Here is a 20,008-nt window from a genome sequence, read left to right as displayed (position 1 = left end):
GTCCCTTCGGTCTTTTTTAATGAACAATCTAATTAGTATTTGATGCATGCCCACACACACAAACACACACTGAAAGTTATCCTCATCAAGAATGGATCTAATAAGCTTTCAAGTGCTCTTGTGGCCTGGTGATAGTAGCTGAAACTTTATTGCTGGAACAGCACAGCAGGTCAGGCAGCATCTAGGGAACAGAAGATTCGACGTTTCTTCCTGAAGAAGGGCATGTGCCTGAAACGTCAAATCTTCTGTTCCCTAGATGCTGCCTGACCTGCTGTGCTGTTCCAGCAATAAAGTTTCAGCTTTGATCTCCAGCGTCTGCAGACCTCACTTTCACCTGGTGATAGTATCCCTACCTTTAAGCCAGGAGACCTAGGTTCAAGTCCTATCTGGTCTAGGTGTATGTAATAACGTTTCTGAACAGGTTGATTCGGGATTGGGGTGGAGTGGGGAAATCCCTACGTCTGGCTCAAGTTCTAGTCCCACCCAATCCAGATGAACGTTTAAACAGATTGAGGTAAAGAAATCTTAACAGCCTTTTAAAATTTCTAATGAAATTTGATTCCATCAACCAGATCTTAACCAATACATCTGTGCGAACGGATTTCTCCTCATTTGCCTTCAACTCTCGTGGTCAATCATTGTAAATTTAAGACTCTTCTGGATATTGACCAATTACTAGAGAAAATAATTACTTCACACTTTCTTAATTTAAACCTGTCATGGATTTGAAAGCCTCGAATAGGTCACTTCTAAACACTCTCAGATCTTAAAGACCAATTCTAAATTCTCCAATCTCACTCCTTAAAGCATGTTCCACATCCCAGATACCATCCTAGTAAATTTCTTCTGGAGTCCCTCCAGAGCTTTGATGTCCTGCTGAGACCTTCTGAGCCAAGTAAGTCGTGCATTTTCTAAATTGACGTAGTCCTAGCAATGCTCCCCAAGAGCTTCACTGTATATTTTGCATCCATCAGGAAAATATCTGTCCGCTGTCATTCTCAGCCCACGAAACTAAGCCAATTTCATCTCTGCCAACGTCTCCTTAACATCAGCTTCTTCCCTCTTTCAGACAAAAGAGTCCATTTATACCCTATCAGCAATGACATCTGGGATTCGGAGGAACTGGATTGAGGCACTTCGAATACATGTTCGACCAACTACCGTACCCGACGTGACAAAGTAAGCTATAGAGTACATGCCAGTGCCCTGGTCTCTGCTAGTGTTTATGCTCCATATGAGCCTCCTCACCTTTGCTTTATCTCAGTTGATTAACATTGTATTCCTTTCTCCGTTGTGCACTTTTCTACCTCCCTATCAGCACTGTGTCCCTACATTACTGGAACCTCCAGCAGTCCATGTAGGTGGCTCACCGCCACCTTTTCAGATTGGCCAATAAATGCCAGCCAGTAGTGTGCATTTCCTGTGAACTAATAAATAAAACGAACTACTCCCTTAAAATACATCCACACTATTCACCTATTTTACACTCTACTGGAGCAAGTTCCACATTCCTTCCACTCTGGCTAAAGAATCCTCATCTGAGCGGCACGGTGGCCCAGTGGTTAGCACTGCTGCCTCACAGCGCCAGGGACCCAGGTTCGATTCTAGCCTCGGGCAACTGTCTGTGTGGAGTTTGCACATTCTCCCCGTGTCTGCGTGAGTCCCCTCTTGGTGCTATGGTTTCCTTCCACAGTCCAAAGATGTGCAAGATGGGTGAATTGGCAGTGCTAAATTGCCCATAGTGTGTAGGCTAGATGTGTTAGTCAGGGGTAAATATAGGGTAGGGGAATGGGTCTGGGTGGATTACTCTTTGGAATGTCAGCATGGACTTGTTGGGCTGAAGGGCCTGTTTCCACACTGTAGGGATTCTATGAATTCCCCACTGCATTTATTAGTCACTATTTTGGTTCTGGTATACATTTCCATATATTTCTGTGCTGAGCATTAAAAGCACATCAAAAGCCTTAGACTGCTCACTATCACAGCCAGGCTCTATCTCCACCTGAACCACTGGCCTATCACATTCACTATTTGGGACAGGACGGGAGTCACGCTCTGGATGTCTCCTTCTCCTTTCCCCATGCACAAGCCACTGAGAACAGTGACCAACAAAGAGAGGGAAATCTGAGAGGAATATGAAGTAGGATAAGAGGAGGGAGCTGGATTGGTAAGGGAAGAGAGAGGTGGAGCAAGGGGGTAAAACGAGAAGGTAAAGGAAGGGATTGGGATGGAGTTAAAGTGAGGGAGTCAAATGGAGATAAGAAAAGGGAGTTGGGGTGGAGGTAAGGGGAAGGAGTGGAAAAGTGTGGGTTTTGTAGAATTCTGAATAAAGTGTTTTGAAGTTTGGATCTCAGTTGTGAATGTAAATGAAGTCCCTCAGAAATATAGATTTCAGTCATGAATTGATTTAACTGTTGAAGAGATGATGTGGAAATGTGCCGTACTTTATTGGTTTTACTAACAAGTTTTCTACTGTCTGCTCTGTTTTTCCTGCTTCCACTTGCTGCTGCTCAGGAGGAACATTTGGATGAAAACACCACCTCCTAAATCCAGGTTAGAGTCCATGACAGCGTTTATTTTATTTAACTGCCTTTTTCTGTTGCTCTCTTCTTCCACTACCTTCTCTGGATAAATTCTCTTAGTTCGGAGGGCAGAGCATTGAAACATCAGGAGTTGTAACTTTAAACAATGGTGTTAGTGCTTTTCACTCAGCAATTCCTTGAGAAATAATTCTTTCAACTTCAGCTTTGTGATTTTGTTCAGAAGGCAAAGGGGAGATAGCGACTCCACTCACATCTGCTCTGTGAATTGTCTTTAGATGCTATACCTCATGCAATTATATTTTTCCTAACATGCCAGCTCGTAATATTTTCTTGTGGATAAAACTGGCTTCTATTTAAATATTTACTGTTAGTCCTTTATTTGCAAATGTTGATAGCTAAGTTTTGTTTCAAATAATATTTTTTCAAATAAAATTTAAGGACCTACTGGCTACAAAGTGCAATAAAGGTTTACTGGACTGATTCCTGAGATGGCAGGACTGTTGTGTGAAGAAAGATTCGATCAGTTAGGACTATGTTCACTGGAGTTTAGAAAATTTCTTGCAGTCAGTTATAATAATCTCAGTTTTTCAAAAGCCCAAGAAAGGGGTGGCACAATGGCTCATTGTTTAACACTGCTGCCTCACGGTGCTAGGGATCAGGGTTTGATTCCACCCTGGGGCAACTGTCTGTGTGGAGTTTGCATATTCTCCATGTCTGCGTAGGTTTCCTTCAAGTGCACCAGTTTCTCCCCCACAATCCCCCCTGCACAAAGATGTGCGGTTTAGGTGGATTGGCCATGACAAATGCAGGGTTACAGGGTTTAGGGTAGGGGAGTGGATCAGGGTAGGATACCCTTTGAAGAGTTGATGTGAATTCGATGGGCCGAATGGTCTGATTCCACACTACAAGGATTCTGTGAATCTAAAGTTAAACTGATTGCTTATCCAAAAAGTTGACTGAGAACTTGTGATTTGCTCCTTCACTCACTTTGTGTACGACCTTATAAAATTCTTCTTTTGAATATAGGAAATGCCATTGTTTCTGGAACTGCAGTGTCAGTACCTGGTTTACTTACATTAAAAAGTACTTATTTTCCTATAATAAGCTTCTGACAGAAATTAATGAATGCCCAAGCCAATTGAAACCAATTCCGCATCCCTATAAATTATAGGCCTCCAATTTCTCAAAGTATTTAAAAACCAACATCCTGGGAGTTACCATTGACCGGACACTGGACTGGACTAGCTATCTGAATACTATGGCTGAAAGAGCAGCTCAGAAACTGGGAAGCCTGCAGCGAGTAACTCACCCCTGATTCCCCACAGCCTGCTCAACATCTGCAAGGCACATATCAGGAGTATGATGGGATACTTCTCACTTGCTTAGATGAGTGAACTCCAACATTACTCAGGAAGCTTGACACCATCCAGGACAGAGCATCTGATTTGATTGATACCACAACCACATTCATTCATTCCCTTCACCACCAATGCTCAATAGAGCAGTGTGTGCCAACCACAAAGCTGCATTGCAGAAATCCACCAAGGTTTCTTAGTCAGCACCTTCCAAACCCAAAGTGGGACAAGTTTAGTTTGGGAAACCTGTTGGCATGGCCATGCTCTATGACTCTATGACCACTACCACCAAGAAAGACAAAGGCAGCAGATATATGGAACGTACGTTTAACCCTCCAAATCACACACTATCCTGATTTGGAAGTATATTGCTGTTCCTTCATTGTTGTTGGGTCAAAACCCTTGAACTGCATTGTGGGTCCATTTACAGCACATGTAAATTTACAGTAGCTCACCACCACCTTCTCAGGGGCAACTAGGGCCACCCAATGATTCCCACATCCCATGAATGAATTTTAAAAATCCCAGGGTCCTCCAACTTGTGAATTTCAATGTTAGCAGTAGAATTCTGAGCCTGTATCACCTAGTTTCATTGCAGTGAGCACTTTAAACTCAAGGTTGTGATCAAAACACATTTGGAAAGGTGACGCATAACTGGTAGCACTCGCCATTTCCAGCTTGGCCTTATGTCAAACTGTTTAGCTTCAAGATGTCCTTGAGGACAATATGAATGCCTGTCAGGTGATGGGCAATGGGCCAGACACTGGCAACCATGTCTGATCATAGATTCTCCAATGCACCTTGGAGAGATGCATCAACATGGCTTTTGCAAATATCCCACCAGTTTGGACCTGACAGTTTGCACCATCCTAAGAACAAGTTCATTACCTTTTTGCAGCAAGAAGCAGAATCCAGATCACACATGTTTAGAGATTGGCAACCACATTACTGGCAACCACATTCATTCCTGAAGAAGGGCTTATGCCCGAAACGTCGATTCTCCTGTTCCTTGGATGCTGCCTGACCTGCTGCGCTTTTCCAGCAACACATTTTCAACCACAATACTGGTCACTGCAAAAAGAGTTCTCCTGAGTTTCACTCTGAATATTGGTGAAAGGACCAGACATGTTGCTGCCAGTGTCTTATCTCTGGCCACTAAAGTCTTCAAATATGACTGTCACTTTTATAAATAATAGTTTAAATCTTAATGTCACTCTTCTTATTGTTAGCAGTGAATGAATAAAACGACTGTTGAATTTTGCAAACATCAGAAGTGTTAAGTAACTCCAGATAAAAGCACTTTGCCCAATGTGTGATATACCTGGAACAGCACCAACCATTGTTGAAAAATCTTTCACATTTTCACATTCCCTTAGATGAAAGATTTGACCGTCTTAACAAAGATATGAATAAATTCACTTTGTGAAGAATAAGTTAAATTGTAAGCTTGAAGACACTTTGCTGATTTCCAACCTTCTTTTGCCTTAGTTACATGTTTGTGCTGAGATTGCACTTCAATTAAGCCCAAAAATGATCATTATTAACATCAGCTATTCGGTTTGACCCACCCCTGAAAAGAAAGTTCTCATTCTCCCATTGTGAAAGTGGCATTGAGGAGTACTCACAACTTACTCAGCATTTATCTGTTTCCGTCCGGATGTTTTTGCATTAACTCATATCAATATCAGACCTGTCAGACACAACACCATTCAAGTTAGCACTTTACAATCATTTCTGTTTCCCATGCTGGAAGAAGACAATAGAGTTTCTTCCATGTCAACTCTACCAAATCCACAAGCTGCTGAAGAAGGAGGATTGGATGTCAGAGTTACCTTTGCAGTAAACAGCCAGCAAGGGAAGCAAAACAATGTAGTCAGTGTATGAGGTCTGAAAACCAGCCAGTCTCATCTCTTAAACTTCACTATTTGATTTTTTTCACTATTAAACCGAAGCTGGAACTGATTGGCCTCTGTAGTCTGAGGCCGTTTGATTTGATTGTGATTGAGGGCCAATTCAGACAAAATCCTGTGTCTGGAGGCATCTTCAAGTCGTGCTCCAATGTTAAGAAGCGGTGGCGGAGGAATTGCAGTGTTTTTTATGCCATCTCTTTCGCATTTGTTTTGTCCTTTACCTTATTTGTAAAATGTTCTTCTCTGGTTTCCAAAGTACTAGAGAAGATGGCAAATTTTCATGTAAACTCACGATAGCATTATCTGCATTTTCTGCAGTGGTGATGCCAACTCGAAACAATGTCTTGCCACATTTTTGCACCTCAGTTTCTCCTGTCTGCCCTCCCTTTCGTTTCTGTTAACCAGATTTGTGATGGTATCCAATTGCTGACATCATACAACCACAGTATCAGTAGTTTCAGCTTTAGATTTCACAGTTCGCAGGCCCAAGCTCCAATCAGTAAAAACAGAGTCACTGCACAATCTGGTCATTAAACCCACTTAGAGCATGGACTCAAGGAGACAGTTGAATTGCAGCAACAGCCAGAGGAAATACACCAGCAACTGACCTGCAAGTAATTTGGTGAAAGACAACTCACACTGGAATGAGCATGGGTCTTTATGACATTGAAAACGTATGGAGGTTGAGAGGAGAGGTACCAGCTGGAGAGGAGAGAATACCTTTAAAACCCATTGCTGTATCTTGGTAATACTGGTGTCAGATCAGTGATGCTTTGGATTGATGACGTGACTGGCCTGCTCTGCATATCTTTGTGTAACTCACCCCTCACTAATATGGCATCCAGCCTTCCGGCCAGCTGGCACACTTTGTGCCAGATGTTGTCCATGAGCTGCAAACTCCATTTGACAGCATCCAATTGTCCCTCCAGTCCCTGCATCATATCCTTGGCAGTAAAGAACTTTAAGTGCAAATTGGATGTCAGAACTCCTAATCTAACAACATTAACTACAAAATTAGCTCAGATCCTAAAAGGAAAACCAGTAAAACTGTGAATGACACATACTGGTCTGACATATCTTCTAGATAGTCTTAATTAACTCTTCAGATACCTAATGACATGTCTGGGGAAGGTGGGGCTTGAACCTTCTGCTGGATCTCAAATACTTCAAAATGGAGCTTCAGTTTGGCCATGTGATCATCATGAAGTATTGCTGGTTACAGAAGAAGTGCTTTTATGAAGTTGTTCAAGGAACTTTACACTAATAAGCAAGCAAAGTGAAACCAGGGCCACACCATTACAATGAGGAATTTGAGGAAGGAACAACTTCACACCGTTGCGGAGGTAGTGTGGATAGGACCTGATCCAGAGCCACATCATCATAGGAGGAGGTCTAGAAAGGCCATTGGCTGTAGAAGTAAGGAACTAGGCACCTGAGGTTACCTTCCAGTCCAGTAGGCAAAAGCCAGGTTTAAGGTGAAGAAAGTTCCAAGAGAAGAGTCCTCACACAAGTTTGAGAGTCCTCAAAATTAGTTAAGTAAGAAAGGAGGAACTGCATAATCAACCATGACCTTTTCAGCCAATGATTGCTATTGCTTTGAACCTTTGAACAATGCCAATCATTGACCAAATGACCTACCAACCAAGATAGTCCACGCATCTAATTGGTTGCTTTGGACATCCAGATGAACAGGTTACTCAGTCATTGATTTTTCCCCCCCATCCAGAAATACTGACACTGGTGATGAGCACCATGTGACACCCTACCCTGCTCCTTCTATCACCTTTTTACTGATAACAGGTCAAAATCCTGGAACCCACTTGCCTTAACAGCACTGTGAGTGTCCCTACGATTCATAAACTGCAGAGTTCAAAAAAGTGGCTCAACACTACATTCTCAAGGGCAACTAAGAATGGGCAACAGGTAGGGATACCCATATCCCAATAAAGAACCCTTAGAAATGATTTTAAAAGATTGGCAAATAGGGTTAAAGAGAATTCCAAAGGGATTTTATAAATACATTAAGGACAAAAGAAAACTAGGGAGAGAATAGAGCACCCCATTTTTAGCAAGGCAGCCTATGTGTGGAGCCACAGGAGGTGGGGAAGATACCAAACAAGTGTTTTGCATTAGTGTTCATTGTGGAGAAGGACATGGAAGATATAGAATATGGGAATTAGATGGTGACATCTTGAAAAATTTCCATATTACAGAGGAGGAGGTACTGGATGTCTTAAAATGCGTTTAAAAAAAAGGATAAGTCCCCAGGACCTGATCAAGTATACCCTAGAACTCTGTGGGAAGCTAGGGAAGTGATTGCTGGGTCCTTTGCTGAGATATTCCTATCATTGATAGTCACAGGTGAGGTGCCATAAGTCTGGAGATTGCTAACATGGTGCCACTATTTCAGAAAGGTGGTAAGGAAAAGCCAGTGAACTATAGACCGGTGAGCCTAACATCAGTGGTGGACAAGTTGTTGGAGGATATCCTGAGGGACAGGATTTACATGTATTTGGAAAGGCAAGGACTGATTAGAAATAGTCAACATGGCCTTGTGTGTAGGAAATCATGTCTTACCAAGTTGATTGAGTTTTTTGAAGAAGTAACGAAAAGGATTGATGAGGTTGAGGGCAGAGTGGTGGATGTGATCTATATGGACTTCAGTAAGGTGTTCAACAAAGTTCCTCATGATAGACTATTTAAAAAAGATCACATGGAATACAGGGAGAACTAGCCATTTGGATATGGAACTGGCTCAAAGGTAGAAGACAGAGGGTGGTTGTGGAGGGTTGCCTTTCAGACTGGAGGCCTGTGATCAGTGGAGTATCACAAGGATCGGTGCTGGGTCCAGTCCTTTTCATCATTTATATAAATTATTTGGATGTGAACATAGGAGGTATAGTTAGTAACTTTGTAAATGACGCCAAAATTGGAGGTGTAGTGGACAGTGAAGAAGGTTATTTCAGATTACAACGGGATCTTGATCAAAGGGGCCACTGATCCAAAGTGTGGCAGATGGAGTTTAATTTTGATAAATGCGAGGTGCTGTATTTTGGAAAGGCAAATCAGGGCAGGGCTTATACACATAATGGTAAGGTCCTGGAGAGTACTGCTGAACAAATAGTGGGCGGCACGGTGGCCCAGTGGTTAGCACTGCTGCCTCACAGCGCCAGAGACCCGGGTTCATTTCCCGCCTCAGGCGACTGACTGTGTGGAATTTGCACGTTCTTCCCGTGTCTGCGTGGGTTTCCTCCGGGTGCTCCGGTTTCCTCCCACAGTCCAAAGATGTGCAGCTCAGGTGAATTGGCCATGCTAAATTGCCCGTAGTGTTAGGTAAGGGGTAAATGTAGGGATATGGGTGGGTTGCGCTTCGGCGGGGCGGTGTGGACTTGTTGGGCCGAAGGGCCTGTTTCCACACTGTAAGTAATCTAATCTAATCTAATCTAAAAAAAAAGAGACCTTGGTGTGCAGGTTCATAGCTCCTTGAAAGTGAAGTCTCATGAAAATAGGATAGTGAAGAAGGCATTTGGTATGCTTTATTGGTCAGAGCATTGAGTACGGGAGTTGGGAGGTCATGTTGCAGCTGTATAGGACATTGGTTAGACCACTTTTGGAATATTGTGTGCAGTTCTGGTTTCCCTCCTATTGGAAGGGCGTTGTGAAACTAGGATGTTGCCAGGGTTGGAGGATTTGAGCTATAGGGAAATGCTGAATAGGCTGGGACTGTTTTCCCTGAAGTGTCAGAGGCTGAGCAGTGACCTTATAGAGGTTTATGACATCATGAAGGGCATGGATAGGGTAAAAGGACAGGGTCTTTTTCCTGGGGCAGGGGAGTCCAAAAGTAGAGGGCAAAACTAGATAGGTTTATGATGAGAGGGGAAAGATTTAAAAGGGACCTAAGGGGCATCTTTTTTATGTAGAGTTTGGTGAGTGTATGGAATAAACCGCCTGAGGAAGTGGTGGAGCCTTGTACAATTACAACATCTAAAAGGCATCTGGATGGGTATATGAATAAGAAGCGTTTAAAGAGATATGGGTCAAGTGCTGGCAAGTGCTGACTAGATTAATTTAGGATATATGATCGCCATGGATGAGTTGGACTGAAGGGTCGTTTCTGTGCTGTACATCTCTATGACTCTATGTGCTGTCATTTGTAATTGAGTTGATGCACTGATGTCATGTCATGATTGGATCTCTGGGGTAACCCTATGCAGCGTGGAATTGCTGGCAGGTCTGTTATATTGTACTGGAACGGTATTAACAGGGTCACTAGGTTGGGAACAATCATGCAACAAATACTAACCAATGGATGTGTACAAAATGAAATTCTGCAGGCAACAATTAGCTGATTGGTTTTTGGAGTGGTGACCAGTTATCAATGACAAAAGCCATCAGCCTGCCAAAAACTATGATTGGCTCTAGGGTAACTGAACAGACAGTGGGTGTCAAATACTGGCAGAAGCCTTCGGACCTTCAGAAGGGGAGGCGGTGGGTCTGCCTGCAGTAGAAAATACCTAGGATGCAAAGGAGATTCACTAGGATGTTGCCTGGGATGCAAAGTTTGAATTATTTGGAGAAACTGGATAGCTTGGTGTTGTTTTTCTTGGAGTAGAGGAAGCTGAGGGGGCATCTCATTGAGGTATACAAAAGTTTGAGTGGGATAGTCAGGGTAGATCATGCGAATCGCTTCCCCATGGCAGACATGTCAAGGTGATGAGCAAGTGGTTTAGAGAAGATTTGAAGAAAAACATTTTCACCCAAATGGTGGTAGAAACATGGAAAGTACTACCTTAGCAGGTGGTGGGGTAGGTATTCTCGCAACATTTAAGAAGCATCTGGATGAGCACTTAAAATACCATGGCATAGTAGGCTATGGACCCATTGCAGATAAATGGGAAAAGTATAGTTTGATGTTTGTTGGTCAGCGTAGACATATTTGGCCATAGAGCCTGTTTCTATGCTGTTTGGCTGTATGACTAACCTATTCCTCAAAGGCACGATGGATGTTACCTGAGAGGGGGGAGAGTGAGATCTCTTGGCGAGGAAATCAGCAAGATCCTGAACAGGGAGCAAGTGAGAGAATCCTTAGGTCCTCCTTGGAGCAGGATGATGACAATAAATGGGTAGTTTCTTCAGCTTCCTGTCACATGGACAAGGGAGGTTCCTCCACTCAAAAACTGATCTGAGAAAACAAGAAATCAAGGACGTCTCTATTTTTCCAATTCGTTTTCACTCAGACTCTTAGCCAAGGAACTCACTCTTCTCCTTCCTCAACCCATCACCATCCTGAAAGTGGAGTTTGCGTTCTTAGGATGTTTCACTCATTGCAAAAAGCATCAGGATTAGATTGGCGTAATTTTATACCATCATTGTAGTTGCAGGAGCCTCTGACTGTGTCAGTTGTGCACACAACCTGACTCCATTCCCCCATCTATCTTTCTATTTCTTATACTCTTCCTAATCAATGGTAGCATTAACTGGGTGAAATACTGGTATACTGGTGGTGCCACTGGACTACTGCCCCAGAGTTACAGGTTCAAATTTATAAATTTAAATTCTACTCATGAAATCTGATACTGTATCAGGAATAGTGACATAAAGCTATCATTAATTATTATAAGAGCCCATTTGGTTCACTCGTTTCCTTTAGAGAAACCATCCTTATTTCACGGAATCACAGAATTGTTACAATACAGAGGGGGGGGGAAGCCATATGGACCATTGTGTCTGCACTAAGCATTTTGACTTAGTGCCAAATTCTTGCCTTTCCCTATAATCCTTCTCATTGTTTCTATGTAAATAAGCATACAACCCTCGCTTGAATGCCTCAATGGAAACTGTCACAGCCCATTCCAGGAAGTGCATTCCAAACCCTAACTACTCACAGAGTGAATTTTTTTTTCTCACATTACACTTGCCTCAATTACAAAACAATTTAAAACTGTACCATCTGGTTATCAATTCTTTTAAGAGCAGGAGTCTAACTGCAATTAAACAAAGCAACTACACACCTCGAGTATTGTGTGTAGTTTTGGTCTCTTTGTCCAAGGAAAGATGTACTTCCCTCAGAGGGCATTCCTCGTTCTCCTGTCCTATGGAGCGATTGAGAAGTCAACAATAAGAGGTAATCCTAATCAAAATATATTAAATTCTTAAGAGACTCGGTAGGGCTTTTCTAACTTCATTTAACGAATGTGGATGTCACTGCGAGGCAGCATTTATTGCCCATCCTTAATGTCCTTGAGCCGAGTGGCCTGCTTGGCCATTTCAGAGGGCAGTTCAGCATCAACACGTGTATGATGTCACATGAAGACCAGACTAGGTAAACATGCAGATTTTCTTCCTTGAAGGATATTAGTGAACCATGTGGATGTTTAGACAATCAATAATGGTTGCATAGTTACCATCTGCCATCCATCTGCCATGGTGGGATTTGGATCCAAATCCCCAGGGATCAGCCTGGAAGTCTGAATTACTTGTTCAGTGACATTATCATACTACCATCTTCTCTAAATAGGTGGACAGTGGGATGATGTTTCCATGGATGAGGAATCTAGAATTAGGGGTCACAGATACAGAACAAATTAGTGAGATTAGTTGTGTGATGAAGAGAAGTTCATTCACTGCAGGGATTGTGAATCTTTGGCATTCTCTCCTACAGATGATATGCCTGTGCAGTTATCAAATCAGACCTTAATAGATTGTTGGATACTGAATGAGCAAGGGACATAGGAATAGAACTGGAAAGTGGAGCTCAGATGAAAGATCAACCATGATTTCATTAAAGGCTGAAGCAAGCAGCTGTTTTACCTGTTTTGTTTGTGTTATGTTCCATATTACTTCACCCCTCTACTTTTTAATCTTAGATGTTATTGTTGCATCTGTGGTGTCAATCTGGATCCAAGCCACTTGGTAAGACATAAAACTAAGACATCTTCCATTCTGGGTTGAGTTTATTGACTACTCTATTTTAAAGCTCCTTCCAGTATTACAAGTACTCAAACAATGACTAGGCACCATCCATATCATCTTAACCTTAAATTAAGGCATTAAGAAACTTAATCGAGTAATTAGCCAGACATTAACATATTGCCCTCCTTCCCTAACCGTACATAATTGGAGAGATGCTAGAAAGAGAAGAATGAAAGTTGACTTGATTGAAGCATTCAAAATCATTAAACCAAAAAAGAAAATCCTGGAAAATCTCAGCAGGTTTCGAAACGTCAGCTCTTTTCTCTCCTTATAGATGCTGCCAGACCTGCTGAGATTTTCCAGCGTTTTCTCTTTTGCTTTCAGATTCCAGCATCCGCAGTAATTTGCTTTTATTCAAAATGATTAAATGGCTCCTCAGGATAAAATGCTGGAAGGATGTTTCCCTTAGCTGAGGCAGGGGACTAGAACCAGGGGACAAATCTCAGAATAAGGAGTAAGCCATTTAGGACTGAGATGAGAGGGAATTTCCCCACTTAGAGGGTGGTGAATCTTGCGAATTCCTTACTCCAGAGGACTTTGCAGACTTGATCATTAAGTATATTTATGAGAATAGAGCAGTAGATGTTGCTTATATAGACTTTACTAAAGCATTTTCCAGGGTTCCTCATGGTCTCTGGTCCAAAAGATTAAAAGACACGGGATCCATTGTGAGTTGGTAAGTTGGATACAGGTTGACTTGGTCATAATAGACAGAGGGTAGTTGTGGAGCAGTGTTTTTCTGCCCAAAGATCTGTGACCAATAGTATTCCACAAAGATCAGTGTTGAGACCCCTGTTATGTATAAAATATATAAATGATTTGGATGAAAATGTAGGTGGTCTGATTAGTAATTTTGCAGACAACATGACAATCGGATTAGCAGTTAGGAAGGTTGTCAAAGAATGCACCAAGATTTAGATCAGCTAGAAAGTTGGGCAGAGAAGTTGGCGGCACGGTGACTCAGTGGTTAGCACTGCTGCCTCACAGTGCCCGGGTTCAATTCCCGCCTTGAGCAACTGTCTGTGTGGAGTTTGCACATTCTCCCCGTGTCTGTGTGGGTTTCCTCCCAGTCCTCCAGTTTCCTCCCACAATCCAAAGATGTGCAGGTTAGGTGAATTGACCATGCTAAATTGCCCGTAGTATTAGGTGTAGGGGAGTGGGTTCTTCTTCAGAGGGTCGGTGTGGACTTGTTGGTCCGAAGGGCCTGTTTCCACACTGTAGGGAATCTAATCTAATCTGAGAAATGGCAGATGGAGTTTAGTCCAGACAAGTTGTGGAGTGATGTATTTTGGGAAGCCAAATGCAATAGGAAAGTATACTGTAAATGGCAGGACCCATAGGAGTATTGATATACATAGGGATCTTGGGTTGCAAGTCCATAATTCCTTGAAAGTGTCAATACAAGTTGATAAGGTGCTAAAGAAAACTTACGGCATGCTTGCCTTCATTGGTCAAGGCATTGAGTATAGAAATTGGCAAGTCATGTTACAGCTGTATAAAACGTTAGGCTACATTTGGAGTATTGTGTGCAATTCTGGTTGAAAGGATGTGGAAGCTTTAGAGAGGGTGCATAGAGTTTCACCAGGATGTTGTTTATATTGTAATGTATTAGCTGTCGGGAGAGGTTGGACAAACTTGGATTGTTTTTGCCAGAGTATTGGAAGCTGAGGTAAGACCTGATAGAAGTAGATAAAATTATGAAAGACATGGTTTGGGTGGATAGTCAGTGACTTTTCCTAGGGTGGAAATGTCATAACAGGGACATGCTTAGGTTTAAGGTGAGAGGGTGAAAGTTTAAATGAGATATGTGAAGCAAGCTTTTTTTATGCAGAAGGTGATAAGTGCTTGAAGTGCGCTGACAGGGGCTGTGGTAGAAACAGATATGATAGTAATATTTAAGAGGCATTTAGAGAAACACATGAACATGCAAGGAATAGAGAGATTCAGACCATGTGCAAGCAATTGGGATTATTTTAGAATGGCATAATGTTTGGCAGAGACACGATAGGTCAAAGGGCCTGGTTCTGTACTGCACTGTTCTATATCCAAGTCAGAGATTGATAGTTTTCTAGCTTATGAAAGAATGCATGCCTAAATGTTGGTGGAAGCAGTTCAAATGATGCAGTCAAAAGGGAGTTACACTAATTTGAAACAGAAGAATGTGCAGGGCAATGAGGGGAAGACAGGAGACAGCCACTATGTGAATTAGTGGTGCACACACTGGCTGAGAGGCCTACTTGCATGTAACAGTTCTGAGATTCTGTAATATTAAGGACTATGGTGATAATACAGGAAGTTAGTGTTGAGATAGAAGATCAACAATCATGTAGCTGAAAGCAGAACAGGCTCTGCTGGCTAGCTCCAGTGTTTCCCAGTATTATCAATAACACTCTTAAGCCAATTCAATGTAATCATAATGAAATCAAGGAATGGTTGGAGGCACTAGGTAATGCAAAGGCTATGGTCCTGACAATATTCTGGTAATTATACTGAAGACGTCTGCCCTGGGACCTGTTGCACATGTAGCCAAGCCATTCCAGTTCAGCTACATCACTGGCATCTACCTGGAAATGTGGAAAATTACTCAGGTGTGTCACGTACATCCAAAGTAGGACAAAACTATCCAGGCCAATTGCCAGTCTATCAGTCTACTCTCGATCATTGACAGGTGATGGAATGGGTTATCATTAGTGCTATCAAGCAGCACTTGCTTACAAATAACCTGTTTAGTGACATTGAATGCCAGAGGTAAGATGAGAGTGACAGCCCTTGACATCAACGCTCCATTTGACTAAGTATGGCACCGAGCAAAACTGGAATTTGGGAAAAGCTCTCCACTGTTTGCAATCACAGCTGGCATATTAGAATGTGGTTGTAGTCAACTGTCTTGCTCCTCGGATGCTGTCTGATCTGCTGTGCCTTTTCCAGCGTCACGTTTTATCAGATCCATCCGTGCATCTGCTTTTAAAACAAAATCTATTTTTCTAATTAACTTGTTCAGGGACGTTATTATACATTTTTGGAGCAGGTGGAACTTGAACCCATGCCCCTCTGGTCCACAGGCAGGAATACTGCCACTGTGCCACAAGAGGGCCTTCCACAGCCTCAAGCCTATTTCCATTCTGCATATAATTACTGACTTTTTTTAAAAAGAGCCAATCCTTATCACCTTGCACTTATTAACATTGAAATCTAACGGCAACATTTTCAACAATTATCTTCTCAGCATCTCCTTTTACCTTCCTCTTCTTCTAAAGAATTAAACACCTGCTATTTTGGTCTCATCAAATTTTGACACCATTCCCTTTTTGGCTTAAACCGTAAACTTTGACATACGCCATGAACATACATGGCCTTAGAACAGAGGTCTTTTGGTCACCATTCTCCATTTCAACTGCTCTGAAAATGTGCCATTAATTGCTTCTCTTTTTGTATTCTAATTTTGACCAGTTTTTAATTCCGTTTTCTACCCCTTCTTCAAATCCATAACACTTGTTAAACAATTTTCCTAAAGTCTCTGGAGCACTGTATCTCCAGGAATTCCTCTATCCACTGTGTGTTTTACTTTGTCAAAGAATTCTAGAAAGTATTGATGAAAAAAAAACATTTTGTTGAAGCTTCTCCTTTTGCACCCAGAACATTTCACAAGAAAAAAATTCAAAGGGGAAACCAACATTTATACTGTTTGAGCTGAGAGTGTTTGGTTGATAGGTGGCCTTTGATTAAGAAAAGCATTGCAATGGAGAATGCACCTTTAAATGCTGCTGACAGTTAACAGCTCAGCTTTGTTTATATTTTCAACTAGATAGGTTGATTTTCCTTGGTCAGGACATTGCCCTGAGAAATAAACCAGCGAATCACTGTCACCTATTTTGTTGAATTGAAACAGGCACAGTCTATGTTCTTTCTGTCTGCAAAGAACAAGGATCCTGTGTATTAATATATCCAGAAACCAGGTGTACCACACTGCAAGTCTGATGATCCTAAATTAGGTGTAATGGCACATTCAGGACTATCCAACAAATGCTGTCTAATTGCAGTATCATATCTAATGTTGGATACTGCATTATAAGTTTTGAAAATGTAAGCAGATTAGGACCAGTGCTAAAAACACAAATGCCTATCACACAAATGGTATATGAATTTCAGTACCAGCATGATCTCAGATAGTGTAAGGTATACATACCAAAGAAAGATGGAGGGTTTCCCTTCAGCTGTTCACAATAAGCAAGGTACTGACCATACCCGACCAACCTGATGTAAAATCTTCATCCTTGTTTTCAAATTTGTCCCTCTTGTGGCCTGTCCCTCCCTATCTCTGCAGCCTTTTCCAGGCCAGCAGCCCTGATTTTTTTTAGATTACATTACAGTGTGGAAACAGGCCTTTCGGCCCAACAAGTCCACACCGACCAGCAACCCACCCATACCCCTACATTTACCCCTTACCTAACACTACGGGCAATTTAGCATGGCCAATTCACCTAACCTGCACATCTTTGGACTGTGGGAGGAAACTGGAGGAAACCCACGCAGACACGGGGAGAACGTGTAAACTCCACACAGTCAGTCGCCTGAGGCAGGACTTGAACCCGGATCTCTGGCGCTGTGAGGCAGCAGTGCTAACCACTGTGCCACCGTGCTGCCCACTATGCCTTGCTGATTTTTTTTTTCACTACTCCATTAGCAGTTGAACCGTTAGCTAATATGACATTGTACAGAGAACAAATTCTTTGAACATTCCCACCTCCCTCTCCTCCTTTAAAACTCTCCTTAAAACCTACCTCTTTCACCAAGCAACTTTTGCCTGTAGGGATATCTCATGATGTGATTTGATATCAAGTTGTGTTTGCCCTAAACTCTGTGAGACTTCCTGAGGTACATCAACAATGTTTTATAGATGTGAATTGTTGTGTTCAGATGATGGCGATTCGTTTCAATAATCTCTCTTTCTATATTCCAGTTTAACAGAGAGTAACAAGGAAAACACTTTCCGTGACACTATAGCACGAAGAAACGCAGCAAGACAGGAAGCAGCGGCCACAGCTGACAAGACCCGGCTGGAGGTCCCATGGAGCAGCCGCAGGGCGGAGAGCCATGAGCAGTTCGTATCACCAGTCGAGAGCGTGGAGCTGGAGCCCGTGCAGTCATCGCGGGTGCAGGACACTTCCAAGGCGGACGAGCTGACCTGTGAGCAGGCCCAACGGATTGCTGAACGTAGCAAGTGGTTTGAGTCCACAAATCTGAATGACTGCCCAAAGAAGGGGGCAGAATGGAGTTCCCCCCTCATCCAAATCCCTGAGGCCCTCGGCAAGGACATCGAGGTGAAATGGCAGGAGCTCGAACGTATTCCGTTACGGGACCACAGGCAGGTCCCCATCATGTCCTTGCGATCTCCCAATCCCGCTGTCAATGACAACAGAGTCACCGAGCAACTGAAGAAGGAGGTAATGTTTGGAAATATGGAATGGAACCAGCATAGAGATGATAGCACAAGAACCAAGCCATTCAGCTCACCTTCTTTCTGCAGCACACCAGAATCTTCCTGTCTTTGCCATCACAACCTTTCAGTGCATCCTCCATTCTTCCCTCCCTTGTGTTATCTAATTTCCACTTAAACATCGATGCTTATCACCTCAATCTCTGCATCAGAACCAAATCCAAAATTCAGACTGCTAACTTAGGCTGACCAAAGGTCTTTTGTGTCCGCTAGAACTGTGTGGTAGATGCAGCACAAATGTCTCCTCATGTTAGAAGAAAGTATGCATACGTTCTCACTGTGAGCAAGTGTCATTCTTGTTATAAGGGAAGACCACATCCATACCCTATGTACCTCACAACCTGGCTGTGTTATCTTGTTAACTCTGGCGAGTTTCAGAAAGCCCAGATATCCCATATGTTAACTAGTACAGTCCTTAAATAAGGTTTCTGCCCCAGCTACAGAACTAAAATGCCACTTTTCAGACTCTCAAATTACATTGTGTGTTATGGATCAGGCCAGACGCCCCTCAAAACATTTCAAGAAAGTAGCATGGACCCTAACTTTGCTGGTTGTTTTAGGAAGGCGTAGAGTGGCTATTCCAGGAGTGATATAGCTGGCGCAACCACTTAGTTTTAAACACAGCAGAACTAATTTACAAGATTACTGAATGAAGCATCAATAAAAGAGAACAGAATATAGAATAACTTAACCGATCCGAAAACCCAACAGATTATCCTAACTTAATGATGCTGTTCCAAATTCCTGCAACAATCTCCATAAAAACTCTTGGCAAAAAGGTAAAATCAAAACACGAGGTTTTACAGAAGAGAGAGAGAGAGAGAGATGGCAGAGAGATTCAGCATGGAACACTTTCTTCCATGTAGCGGTTTCTTTGGATTCCCAGCCAACAACTGACCAACAGCTCTGAGCAGCCAGACTGCTCAAACCAAAACAAACCAGAGAAAAGTTAGGTTGGGAGTACTGGCCATTCCCCTTTCATTGTAAAAATGTGCATTTTTTAAAAAACTTGAAAGCCTTTTTCCTAAGGCAGTATCTGTTAGCTGTAAACAAATTGGTGCTAAAACCCATACAAACCAGACATATAGGAGTGCATGCATTTACAACCCCTCTGGAAAAAAAAATAAAGGACAACCTAACTTTGTTAAAGGAGCAGCATCATCACATATGTGACTTTAACAAAACTATATTCTCCTCCCAGTCCTCTACCTTGACTTTGATACAGTTGACCAGACCACCCTCCTCTGGGATGGGACTGTAATATCTTCTCTTCCCACTTACACACCAGTCTTCCTTCCCCCAGCCTCTTCATCAATAAGCTGCCCTGGAGCCACATCGTCCAAAAGCACAGTGCATCGCTCCCAGTGGTGTTAATTTATCAGATAAGGCTGCTTATCTGATCCTGGATGAGCAGAAAATTCTTCAAGTCAAGTACTGGGTAGACCAAAGCAGCTTTTGGTTCTTGCTCCAAGCAATTTTTCTTTAGCGTCAATTGGCGTCCCTGTACTTTCAAATCTTAATGACCCTCACGCAATGAGACACCCTCCCCCTTCCACACACACTGAGCCCCCACATGCACTGACTCTCTCTTCCCTTATGCCCATTTTACTGAAATCCCTCCTCAACCTACTCCTTCACTCCCACCTTACGCCCTGAACTCCCCACCAGATGCACAGAATCCTCTTCCCCCATTGCACTGAAACACCCTCACACTCACCCCCCCCTCTGCAC

General features: G+C 42.6%; 1 protein-coding gene across 9 annotated transcripts in view; it reads left to right on the top strand.

The window, feature by feature from the left end:
• LOC122542310 (TRIO and F-actin-binding protein-like) overlaps nucleotides 1–20,008 on the top strand; it is a 366,873-nt gene that overhangs the window by 283,368 nt on the left and 63,497 nt on the right. For all 9 annotated transcript variants that reach the window (XM_043679926.1, XM_043679930.1, XM_043679931.1 and 6 more), the window contains 3 exons: nucleotides 1,070–1,179; nucleotides 2,515–2,553; nucleotides 17,741–18,224. In XM_043679926.1, coding sequence (XP_043535861.1) covers nucleotides 1,070–1,179; nucleotides 2,515–2,553; nucleotides 17,741–18,224 — 633 coding nt within the window. The remainder of the gene's footprint in view (nucleotides 1–1,069; nucleotides 1,180–2,514; nucleotides 2,554–17,740; nucleotides 18,225–20,008) is intronic.

Source organism: Chiloscyllium plagiosum, chromosome 39, assembly GCF_004010195.1.
Source record: "Chiloscyllium plagiosum isolate BGI_BamShark_2017 chromosome 39, ASM401019v2, whole genome shotgun sequence".
Taxonomy (NCBI): Eukaryota; Metazoa; Chordata; class Chondrichthyes; order Orectolobiformes; family Hemiscylliidae; genus Chiloscyllium; species Chiloscyllium plagiosum.
Note: the sequence above shows the minus strand (reverse complement) of the source record. Positions and strands in the feature narration are given on the sequence as shown.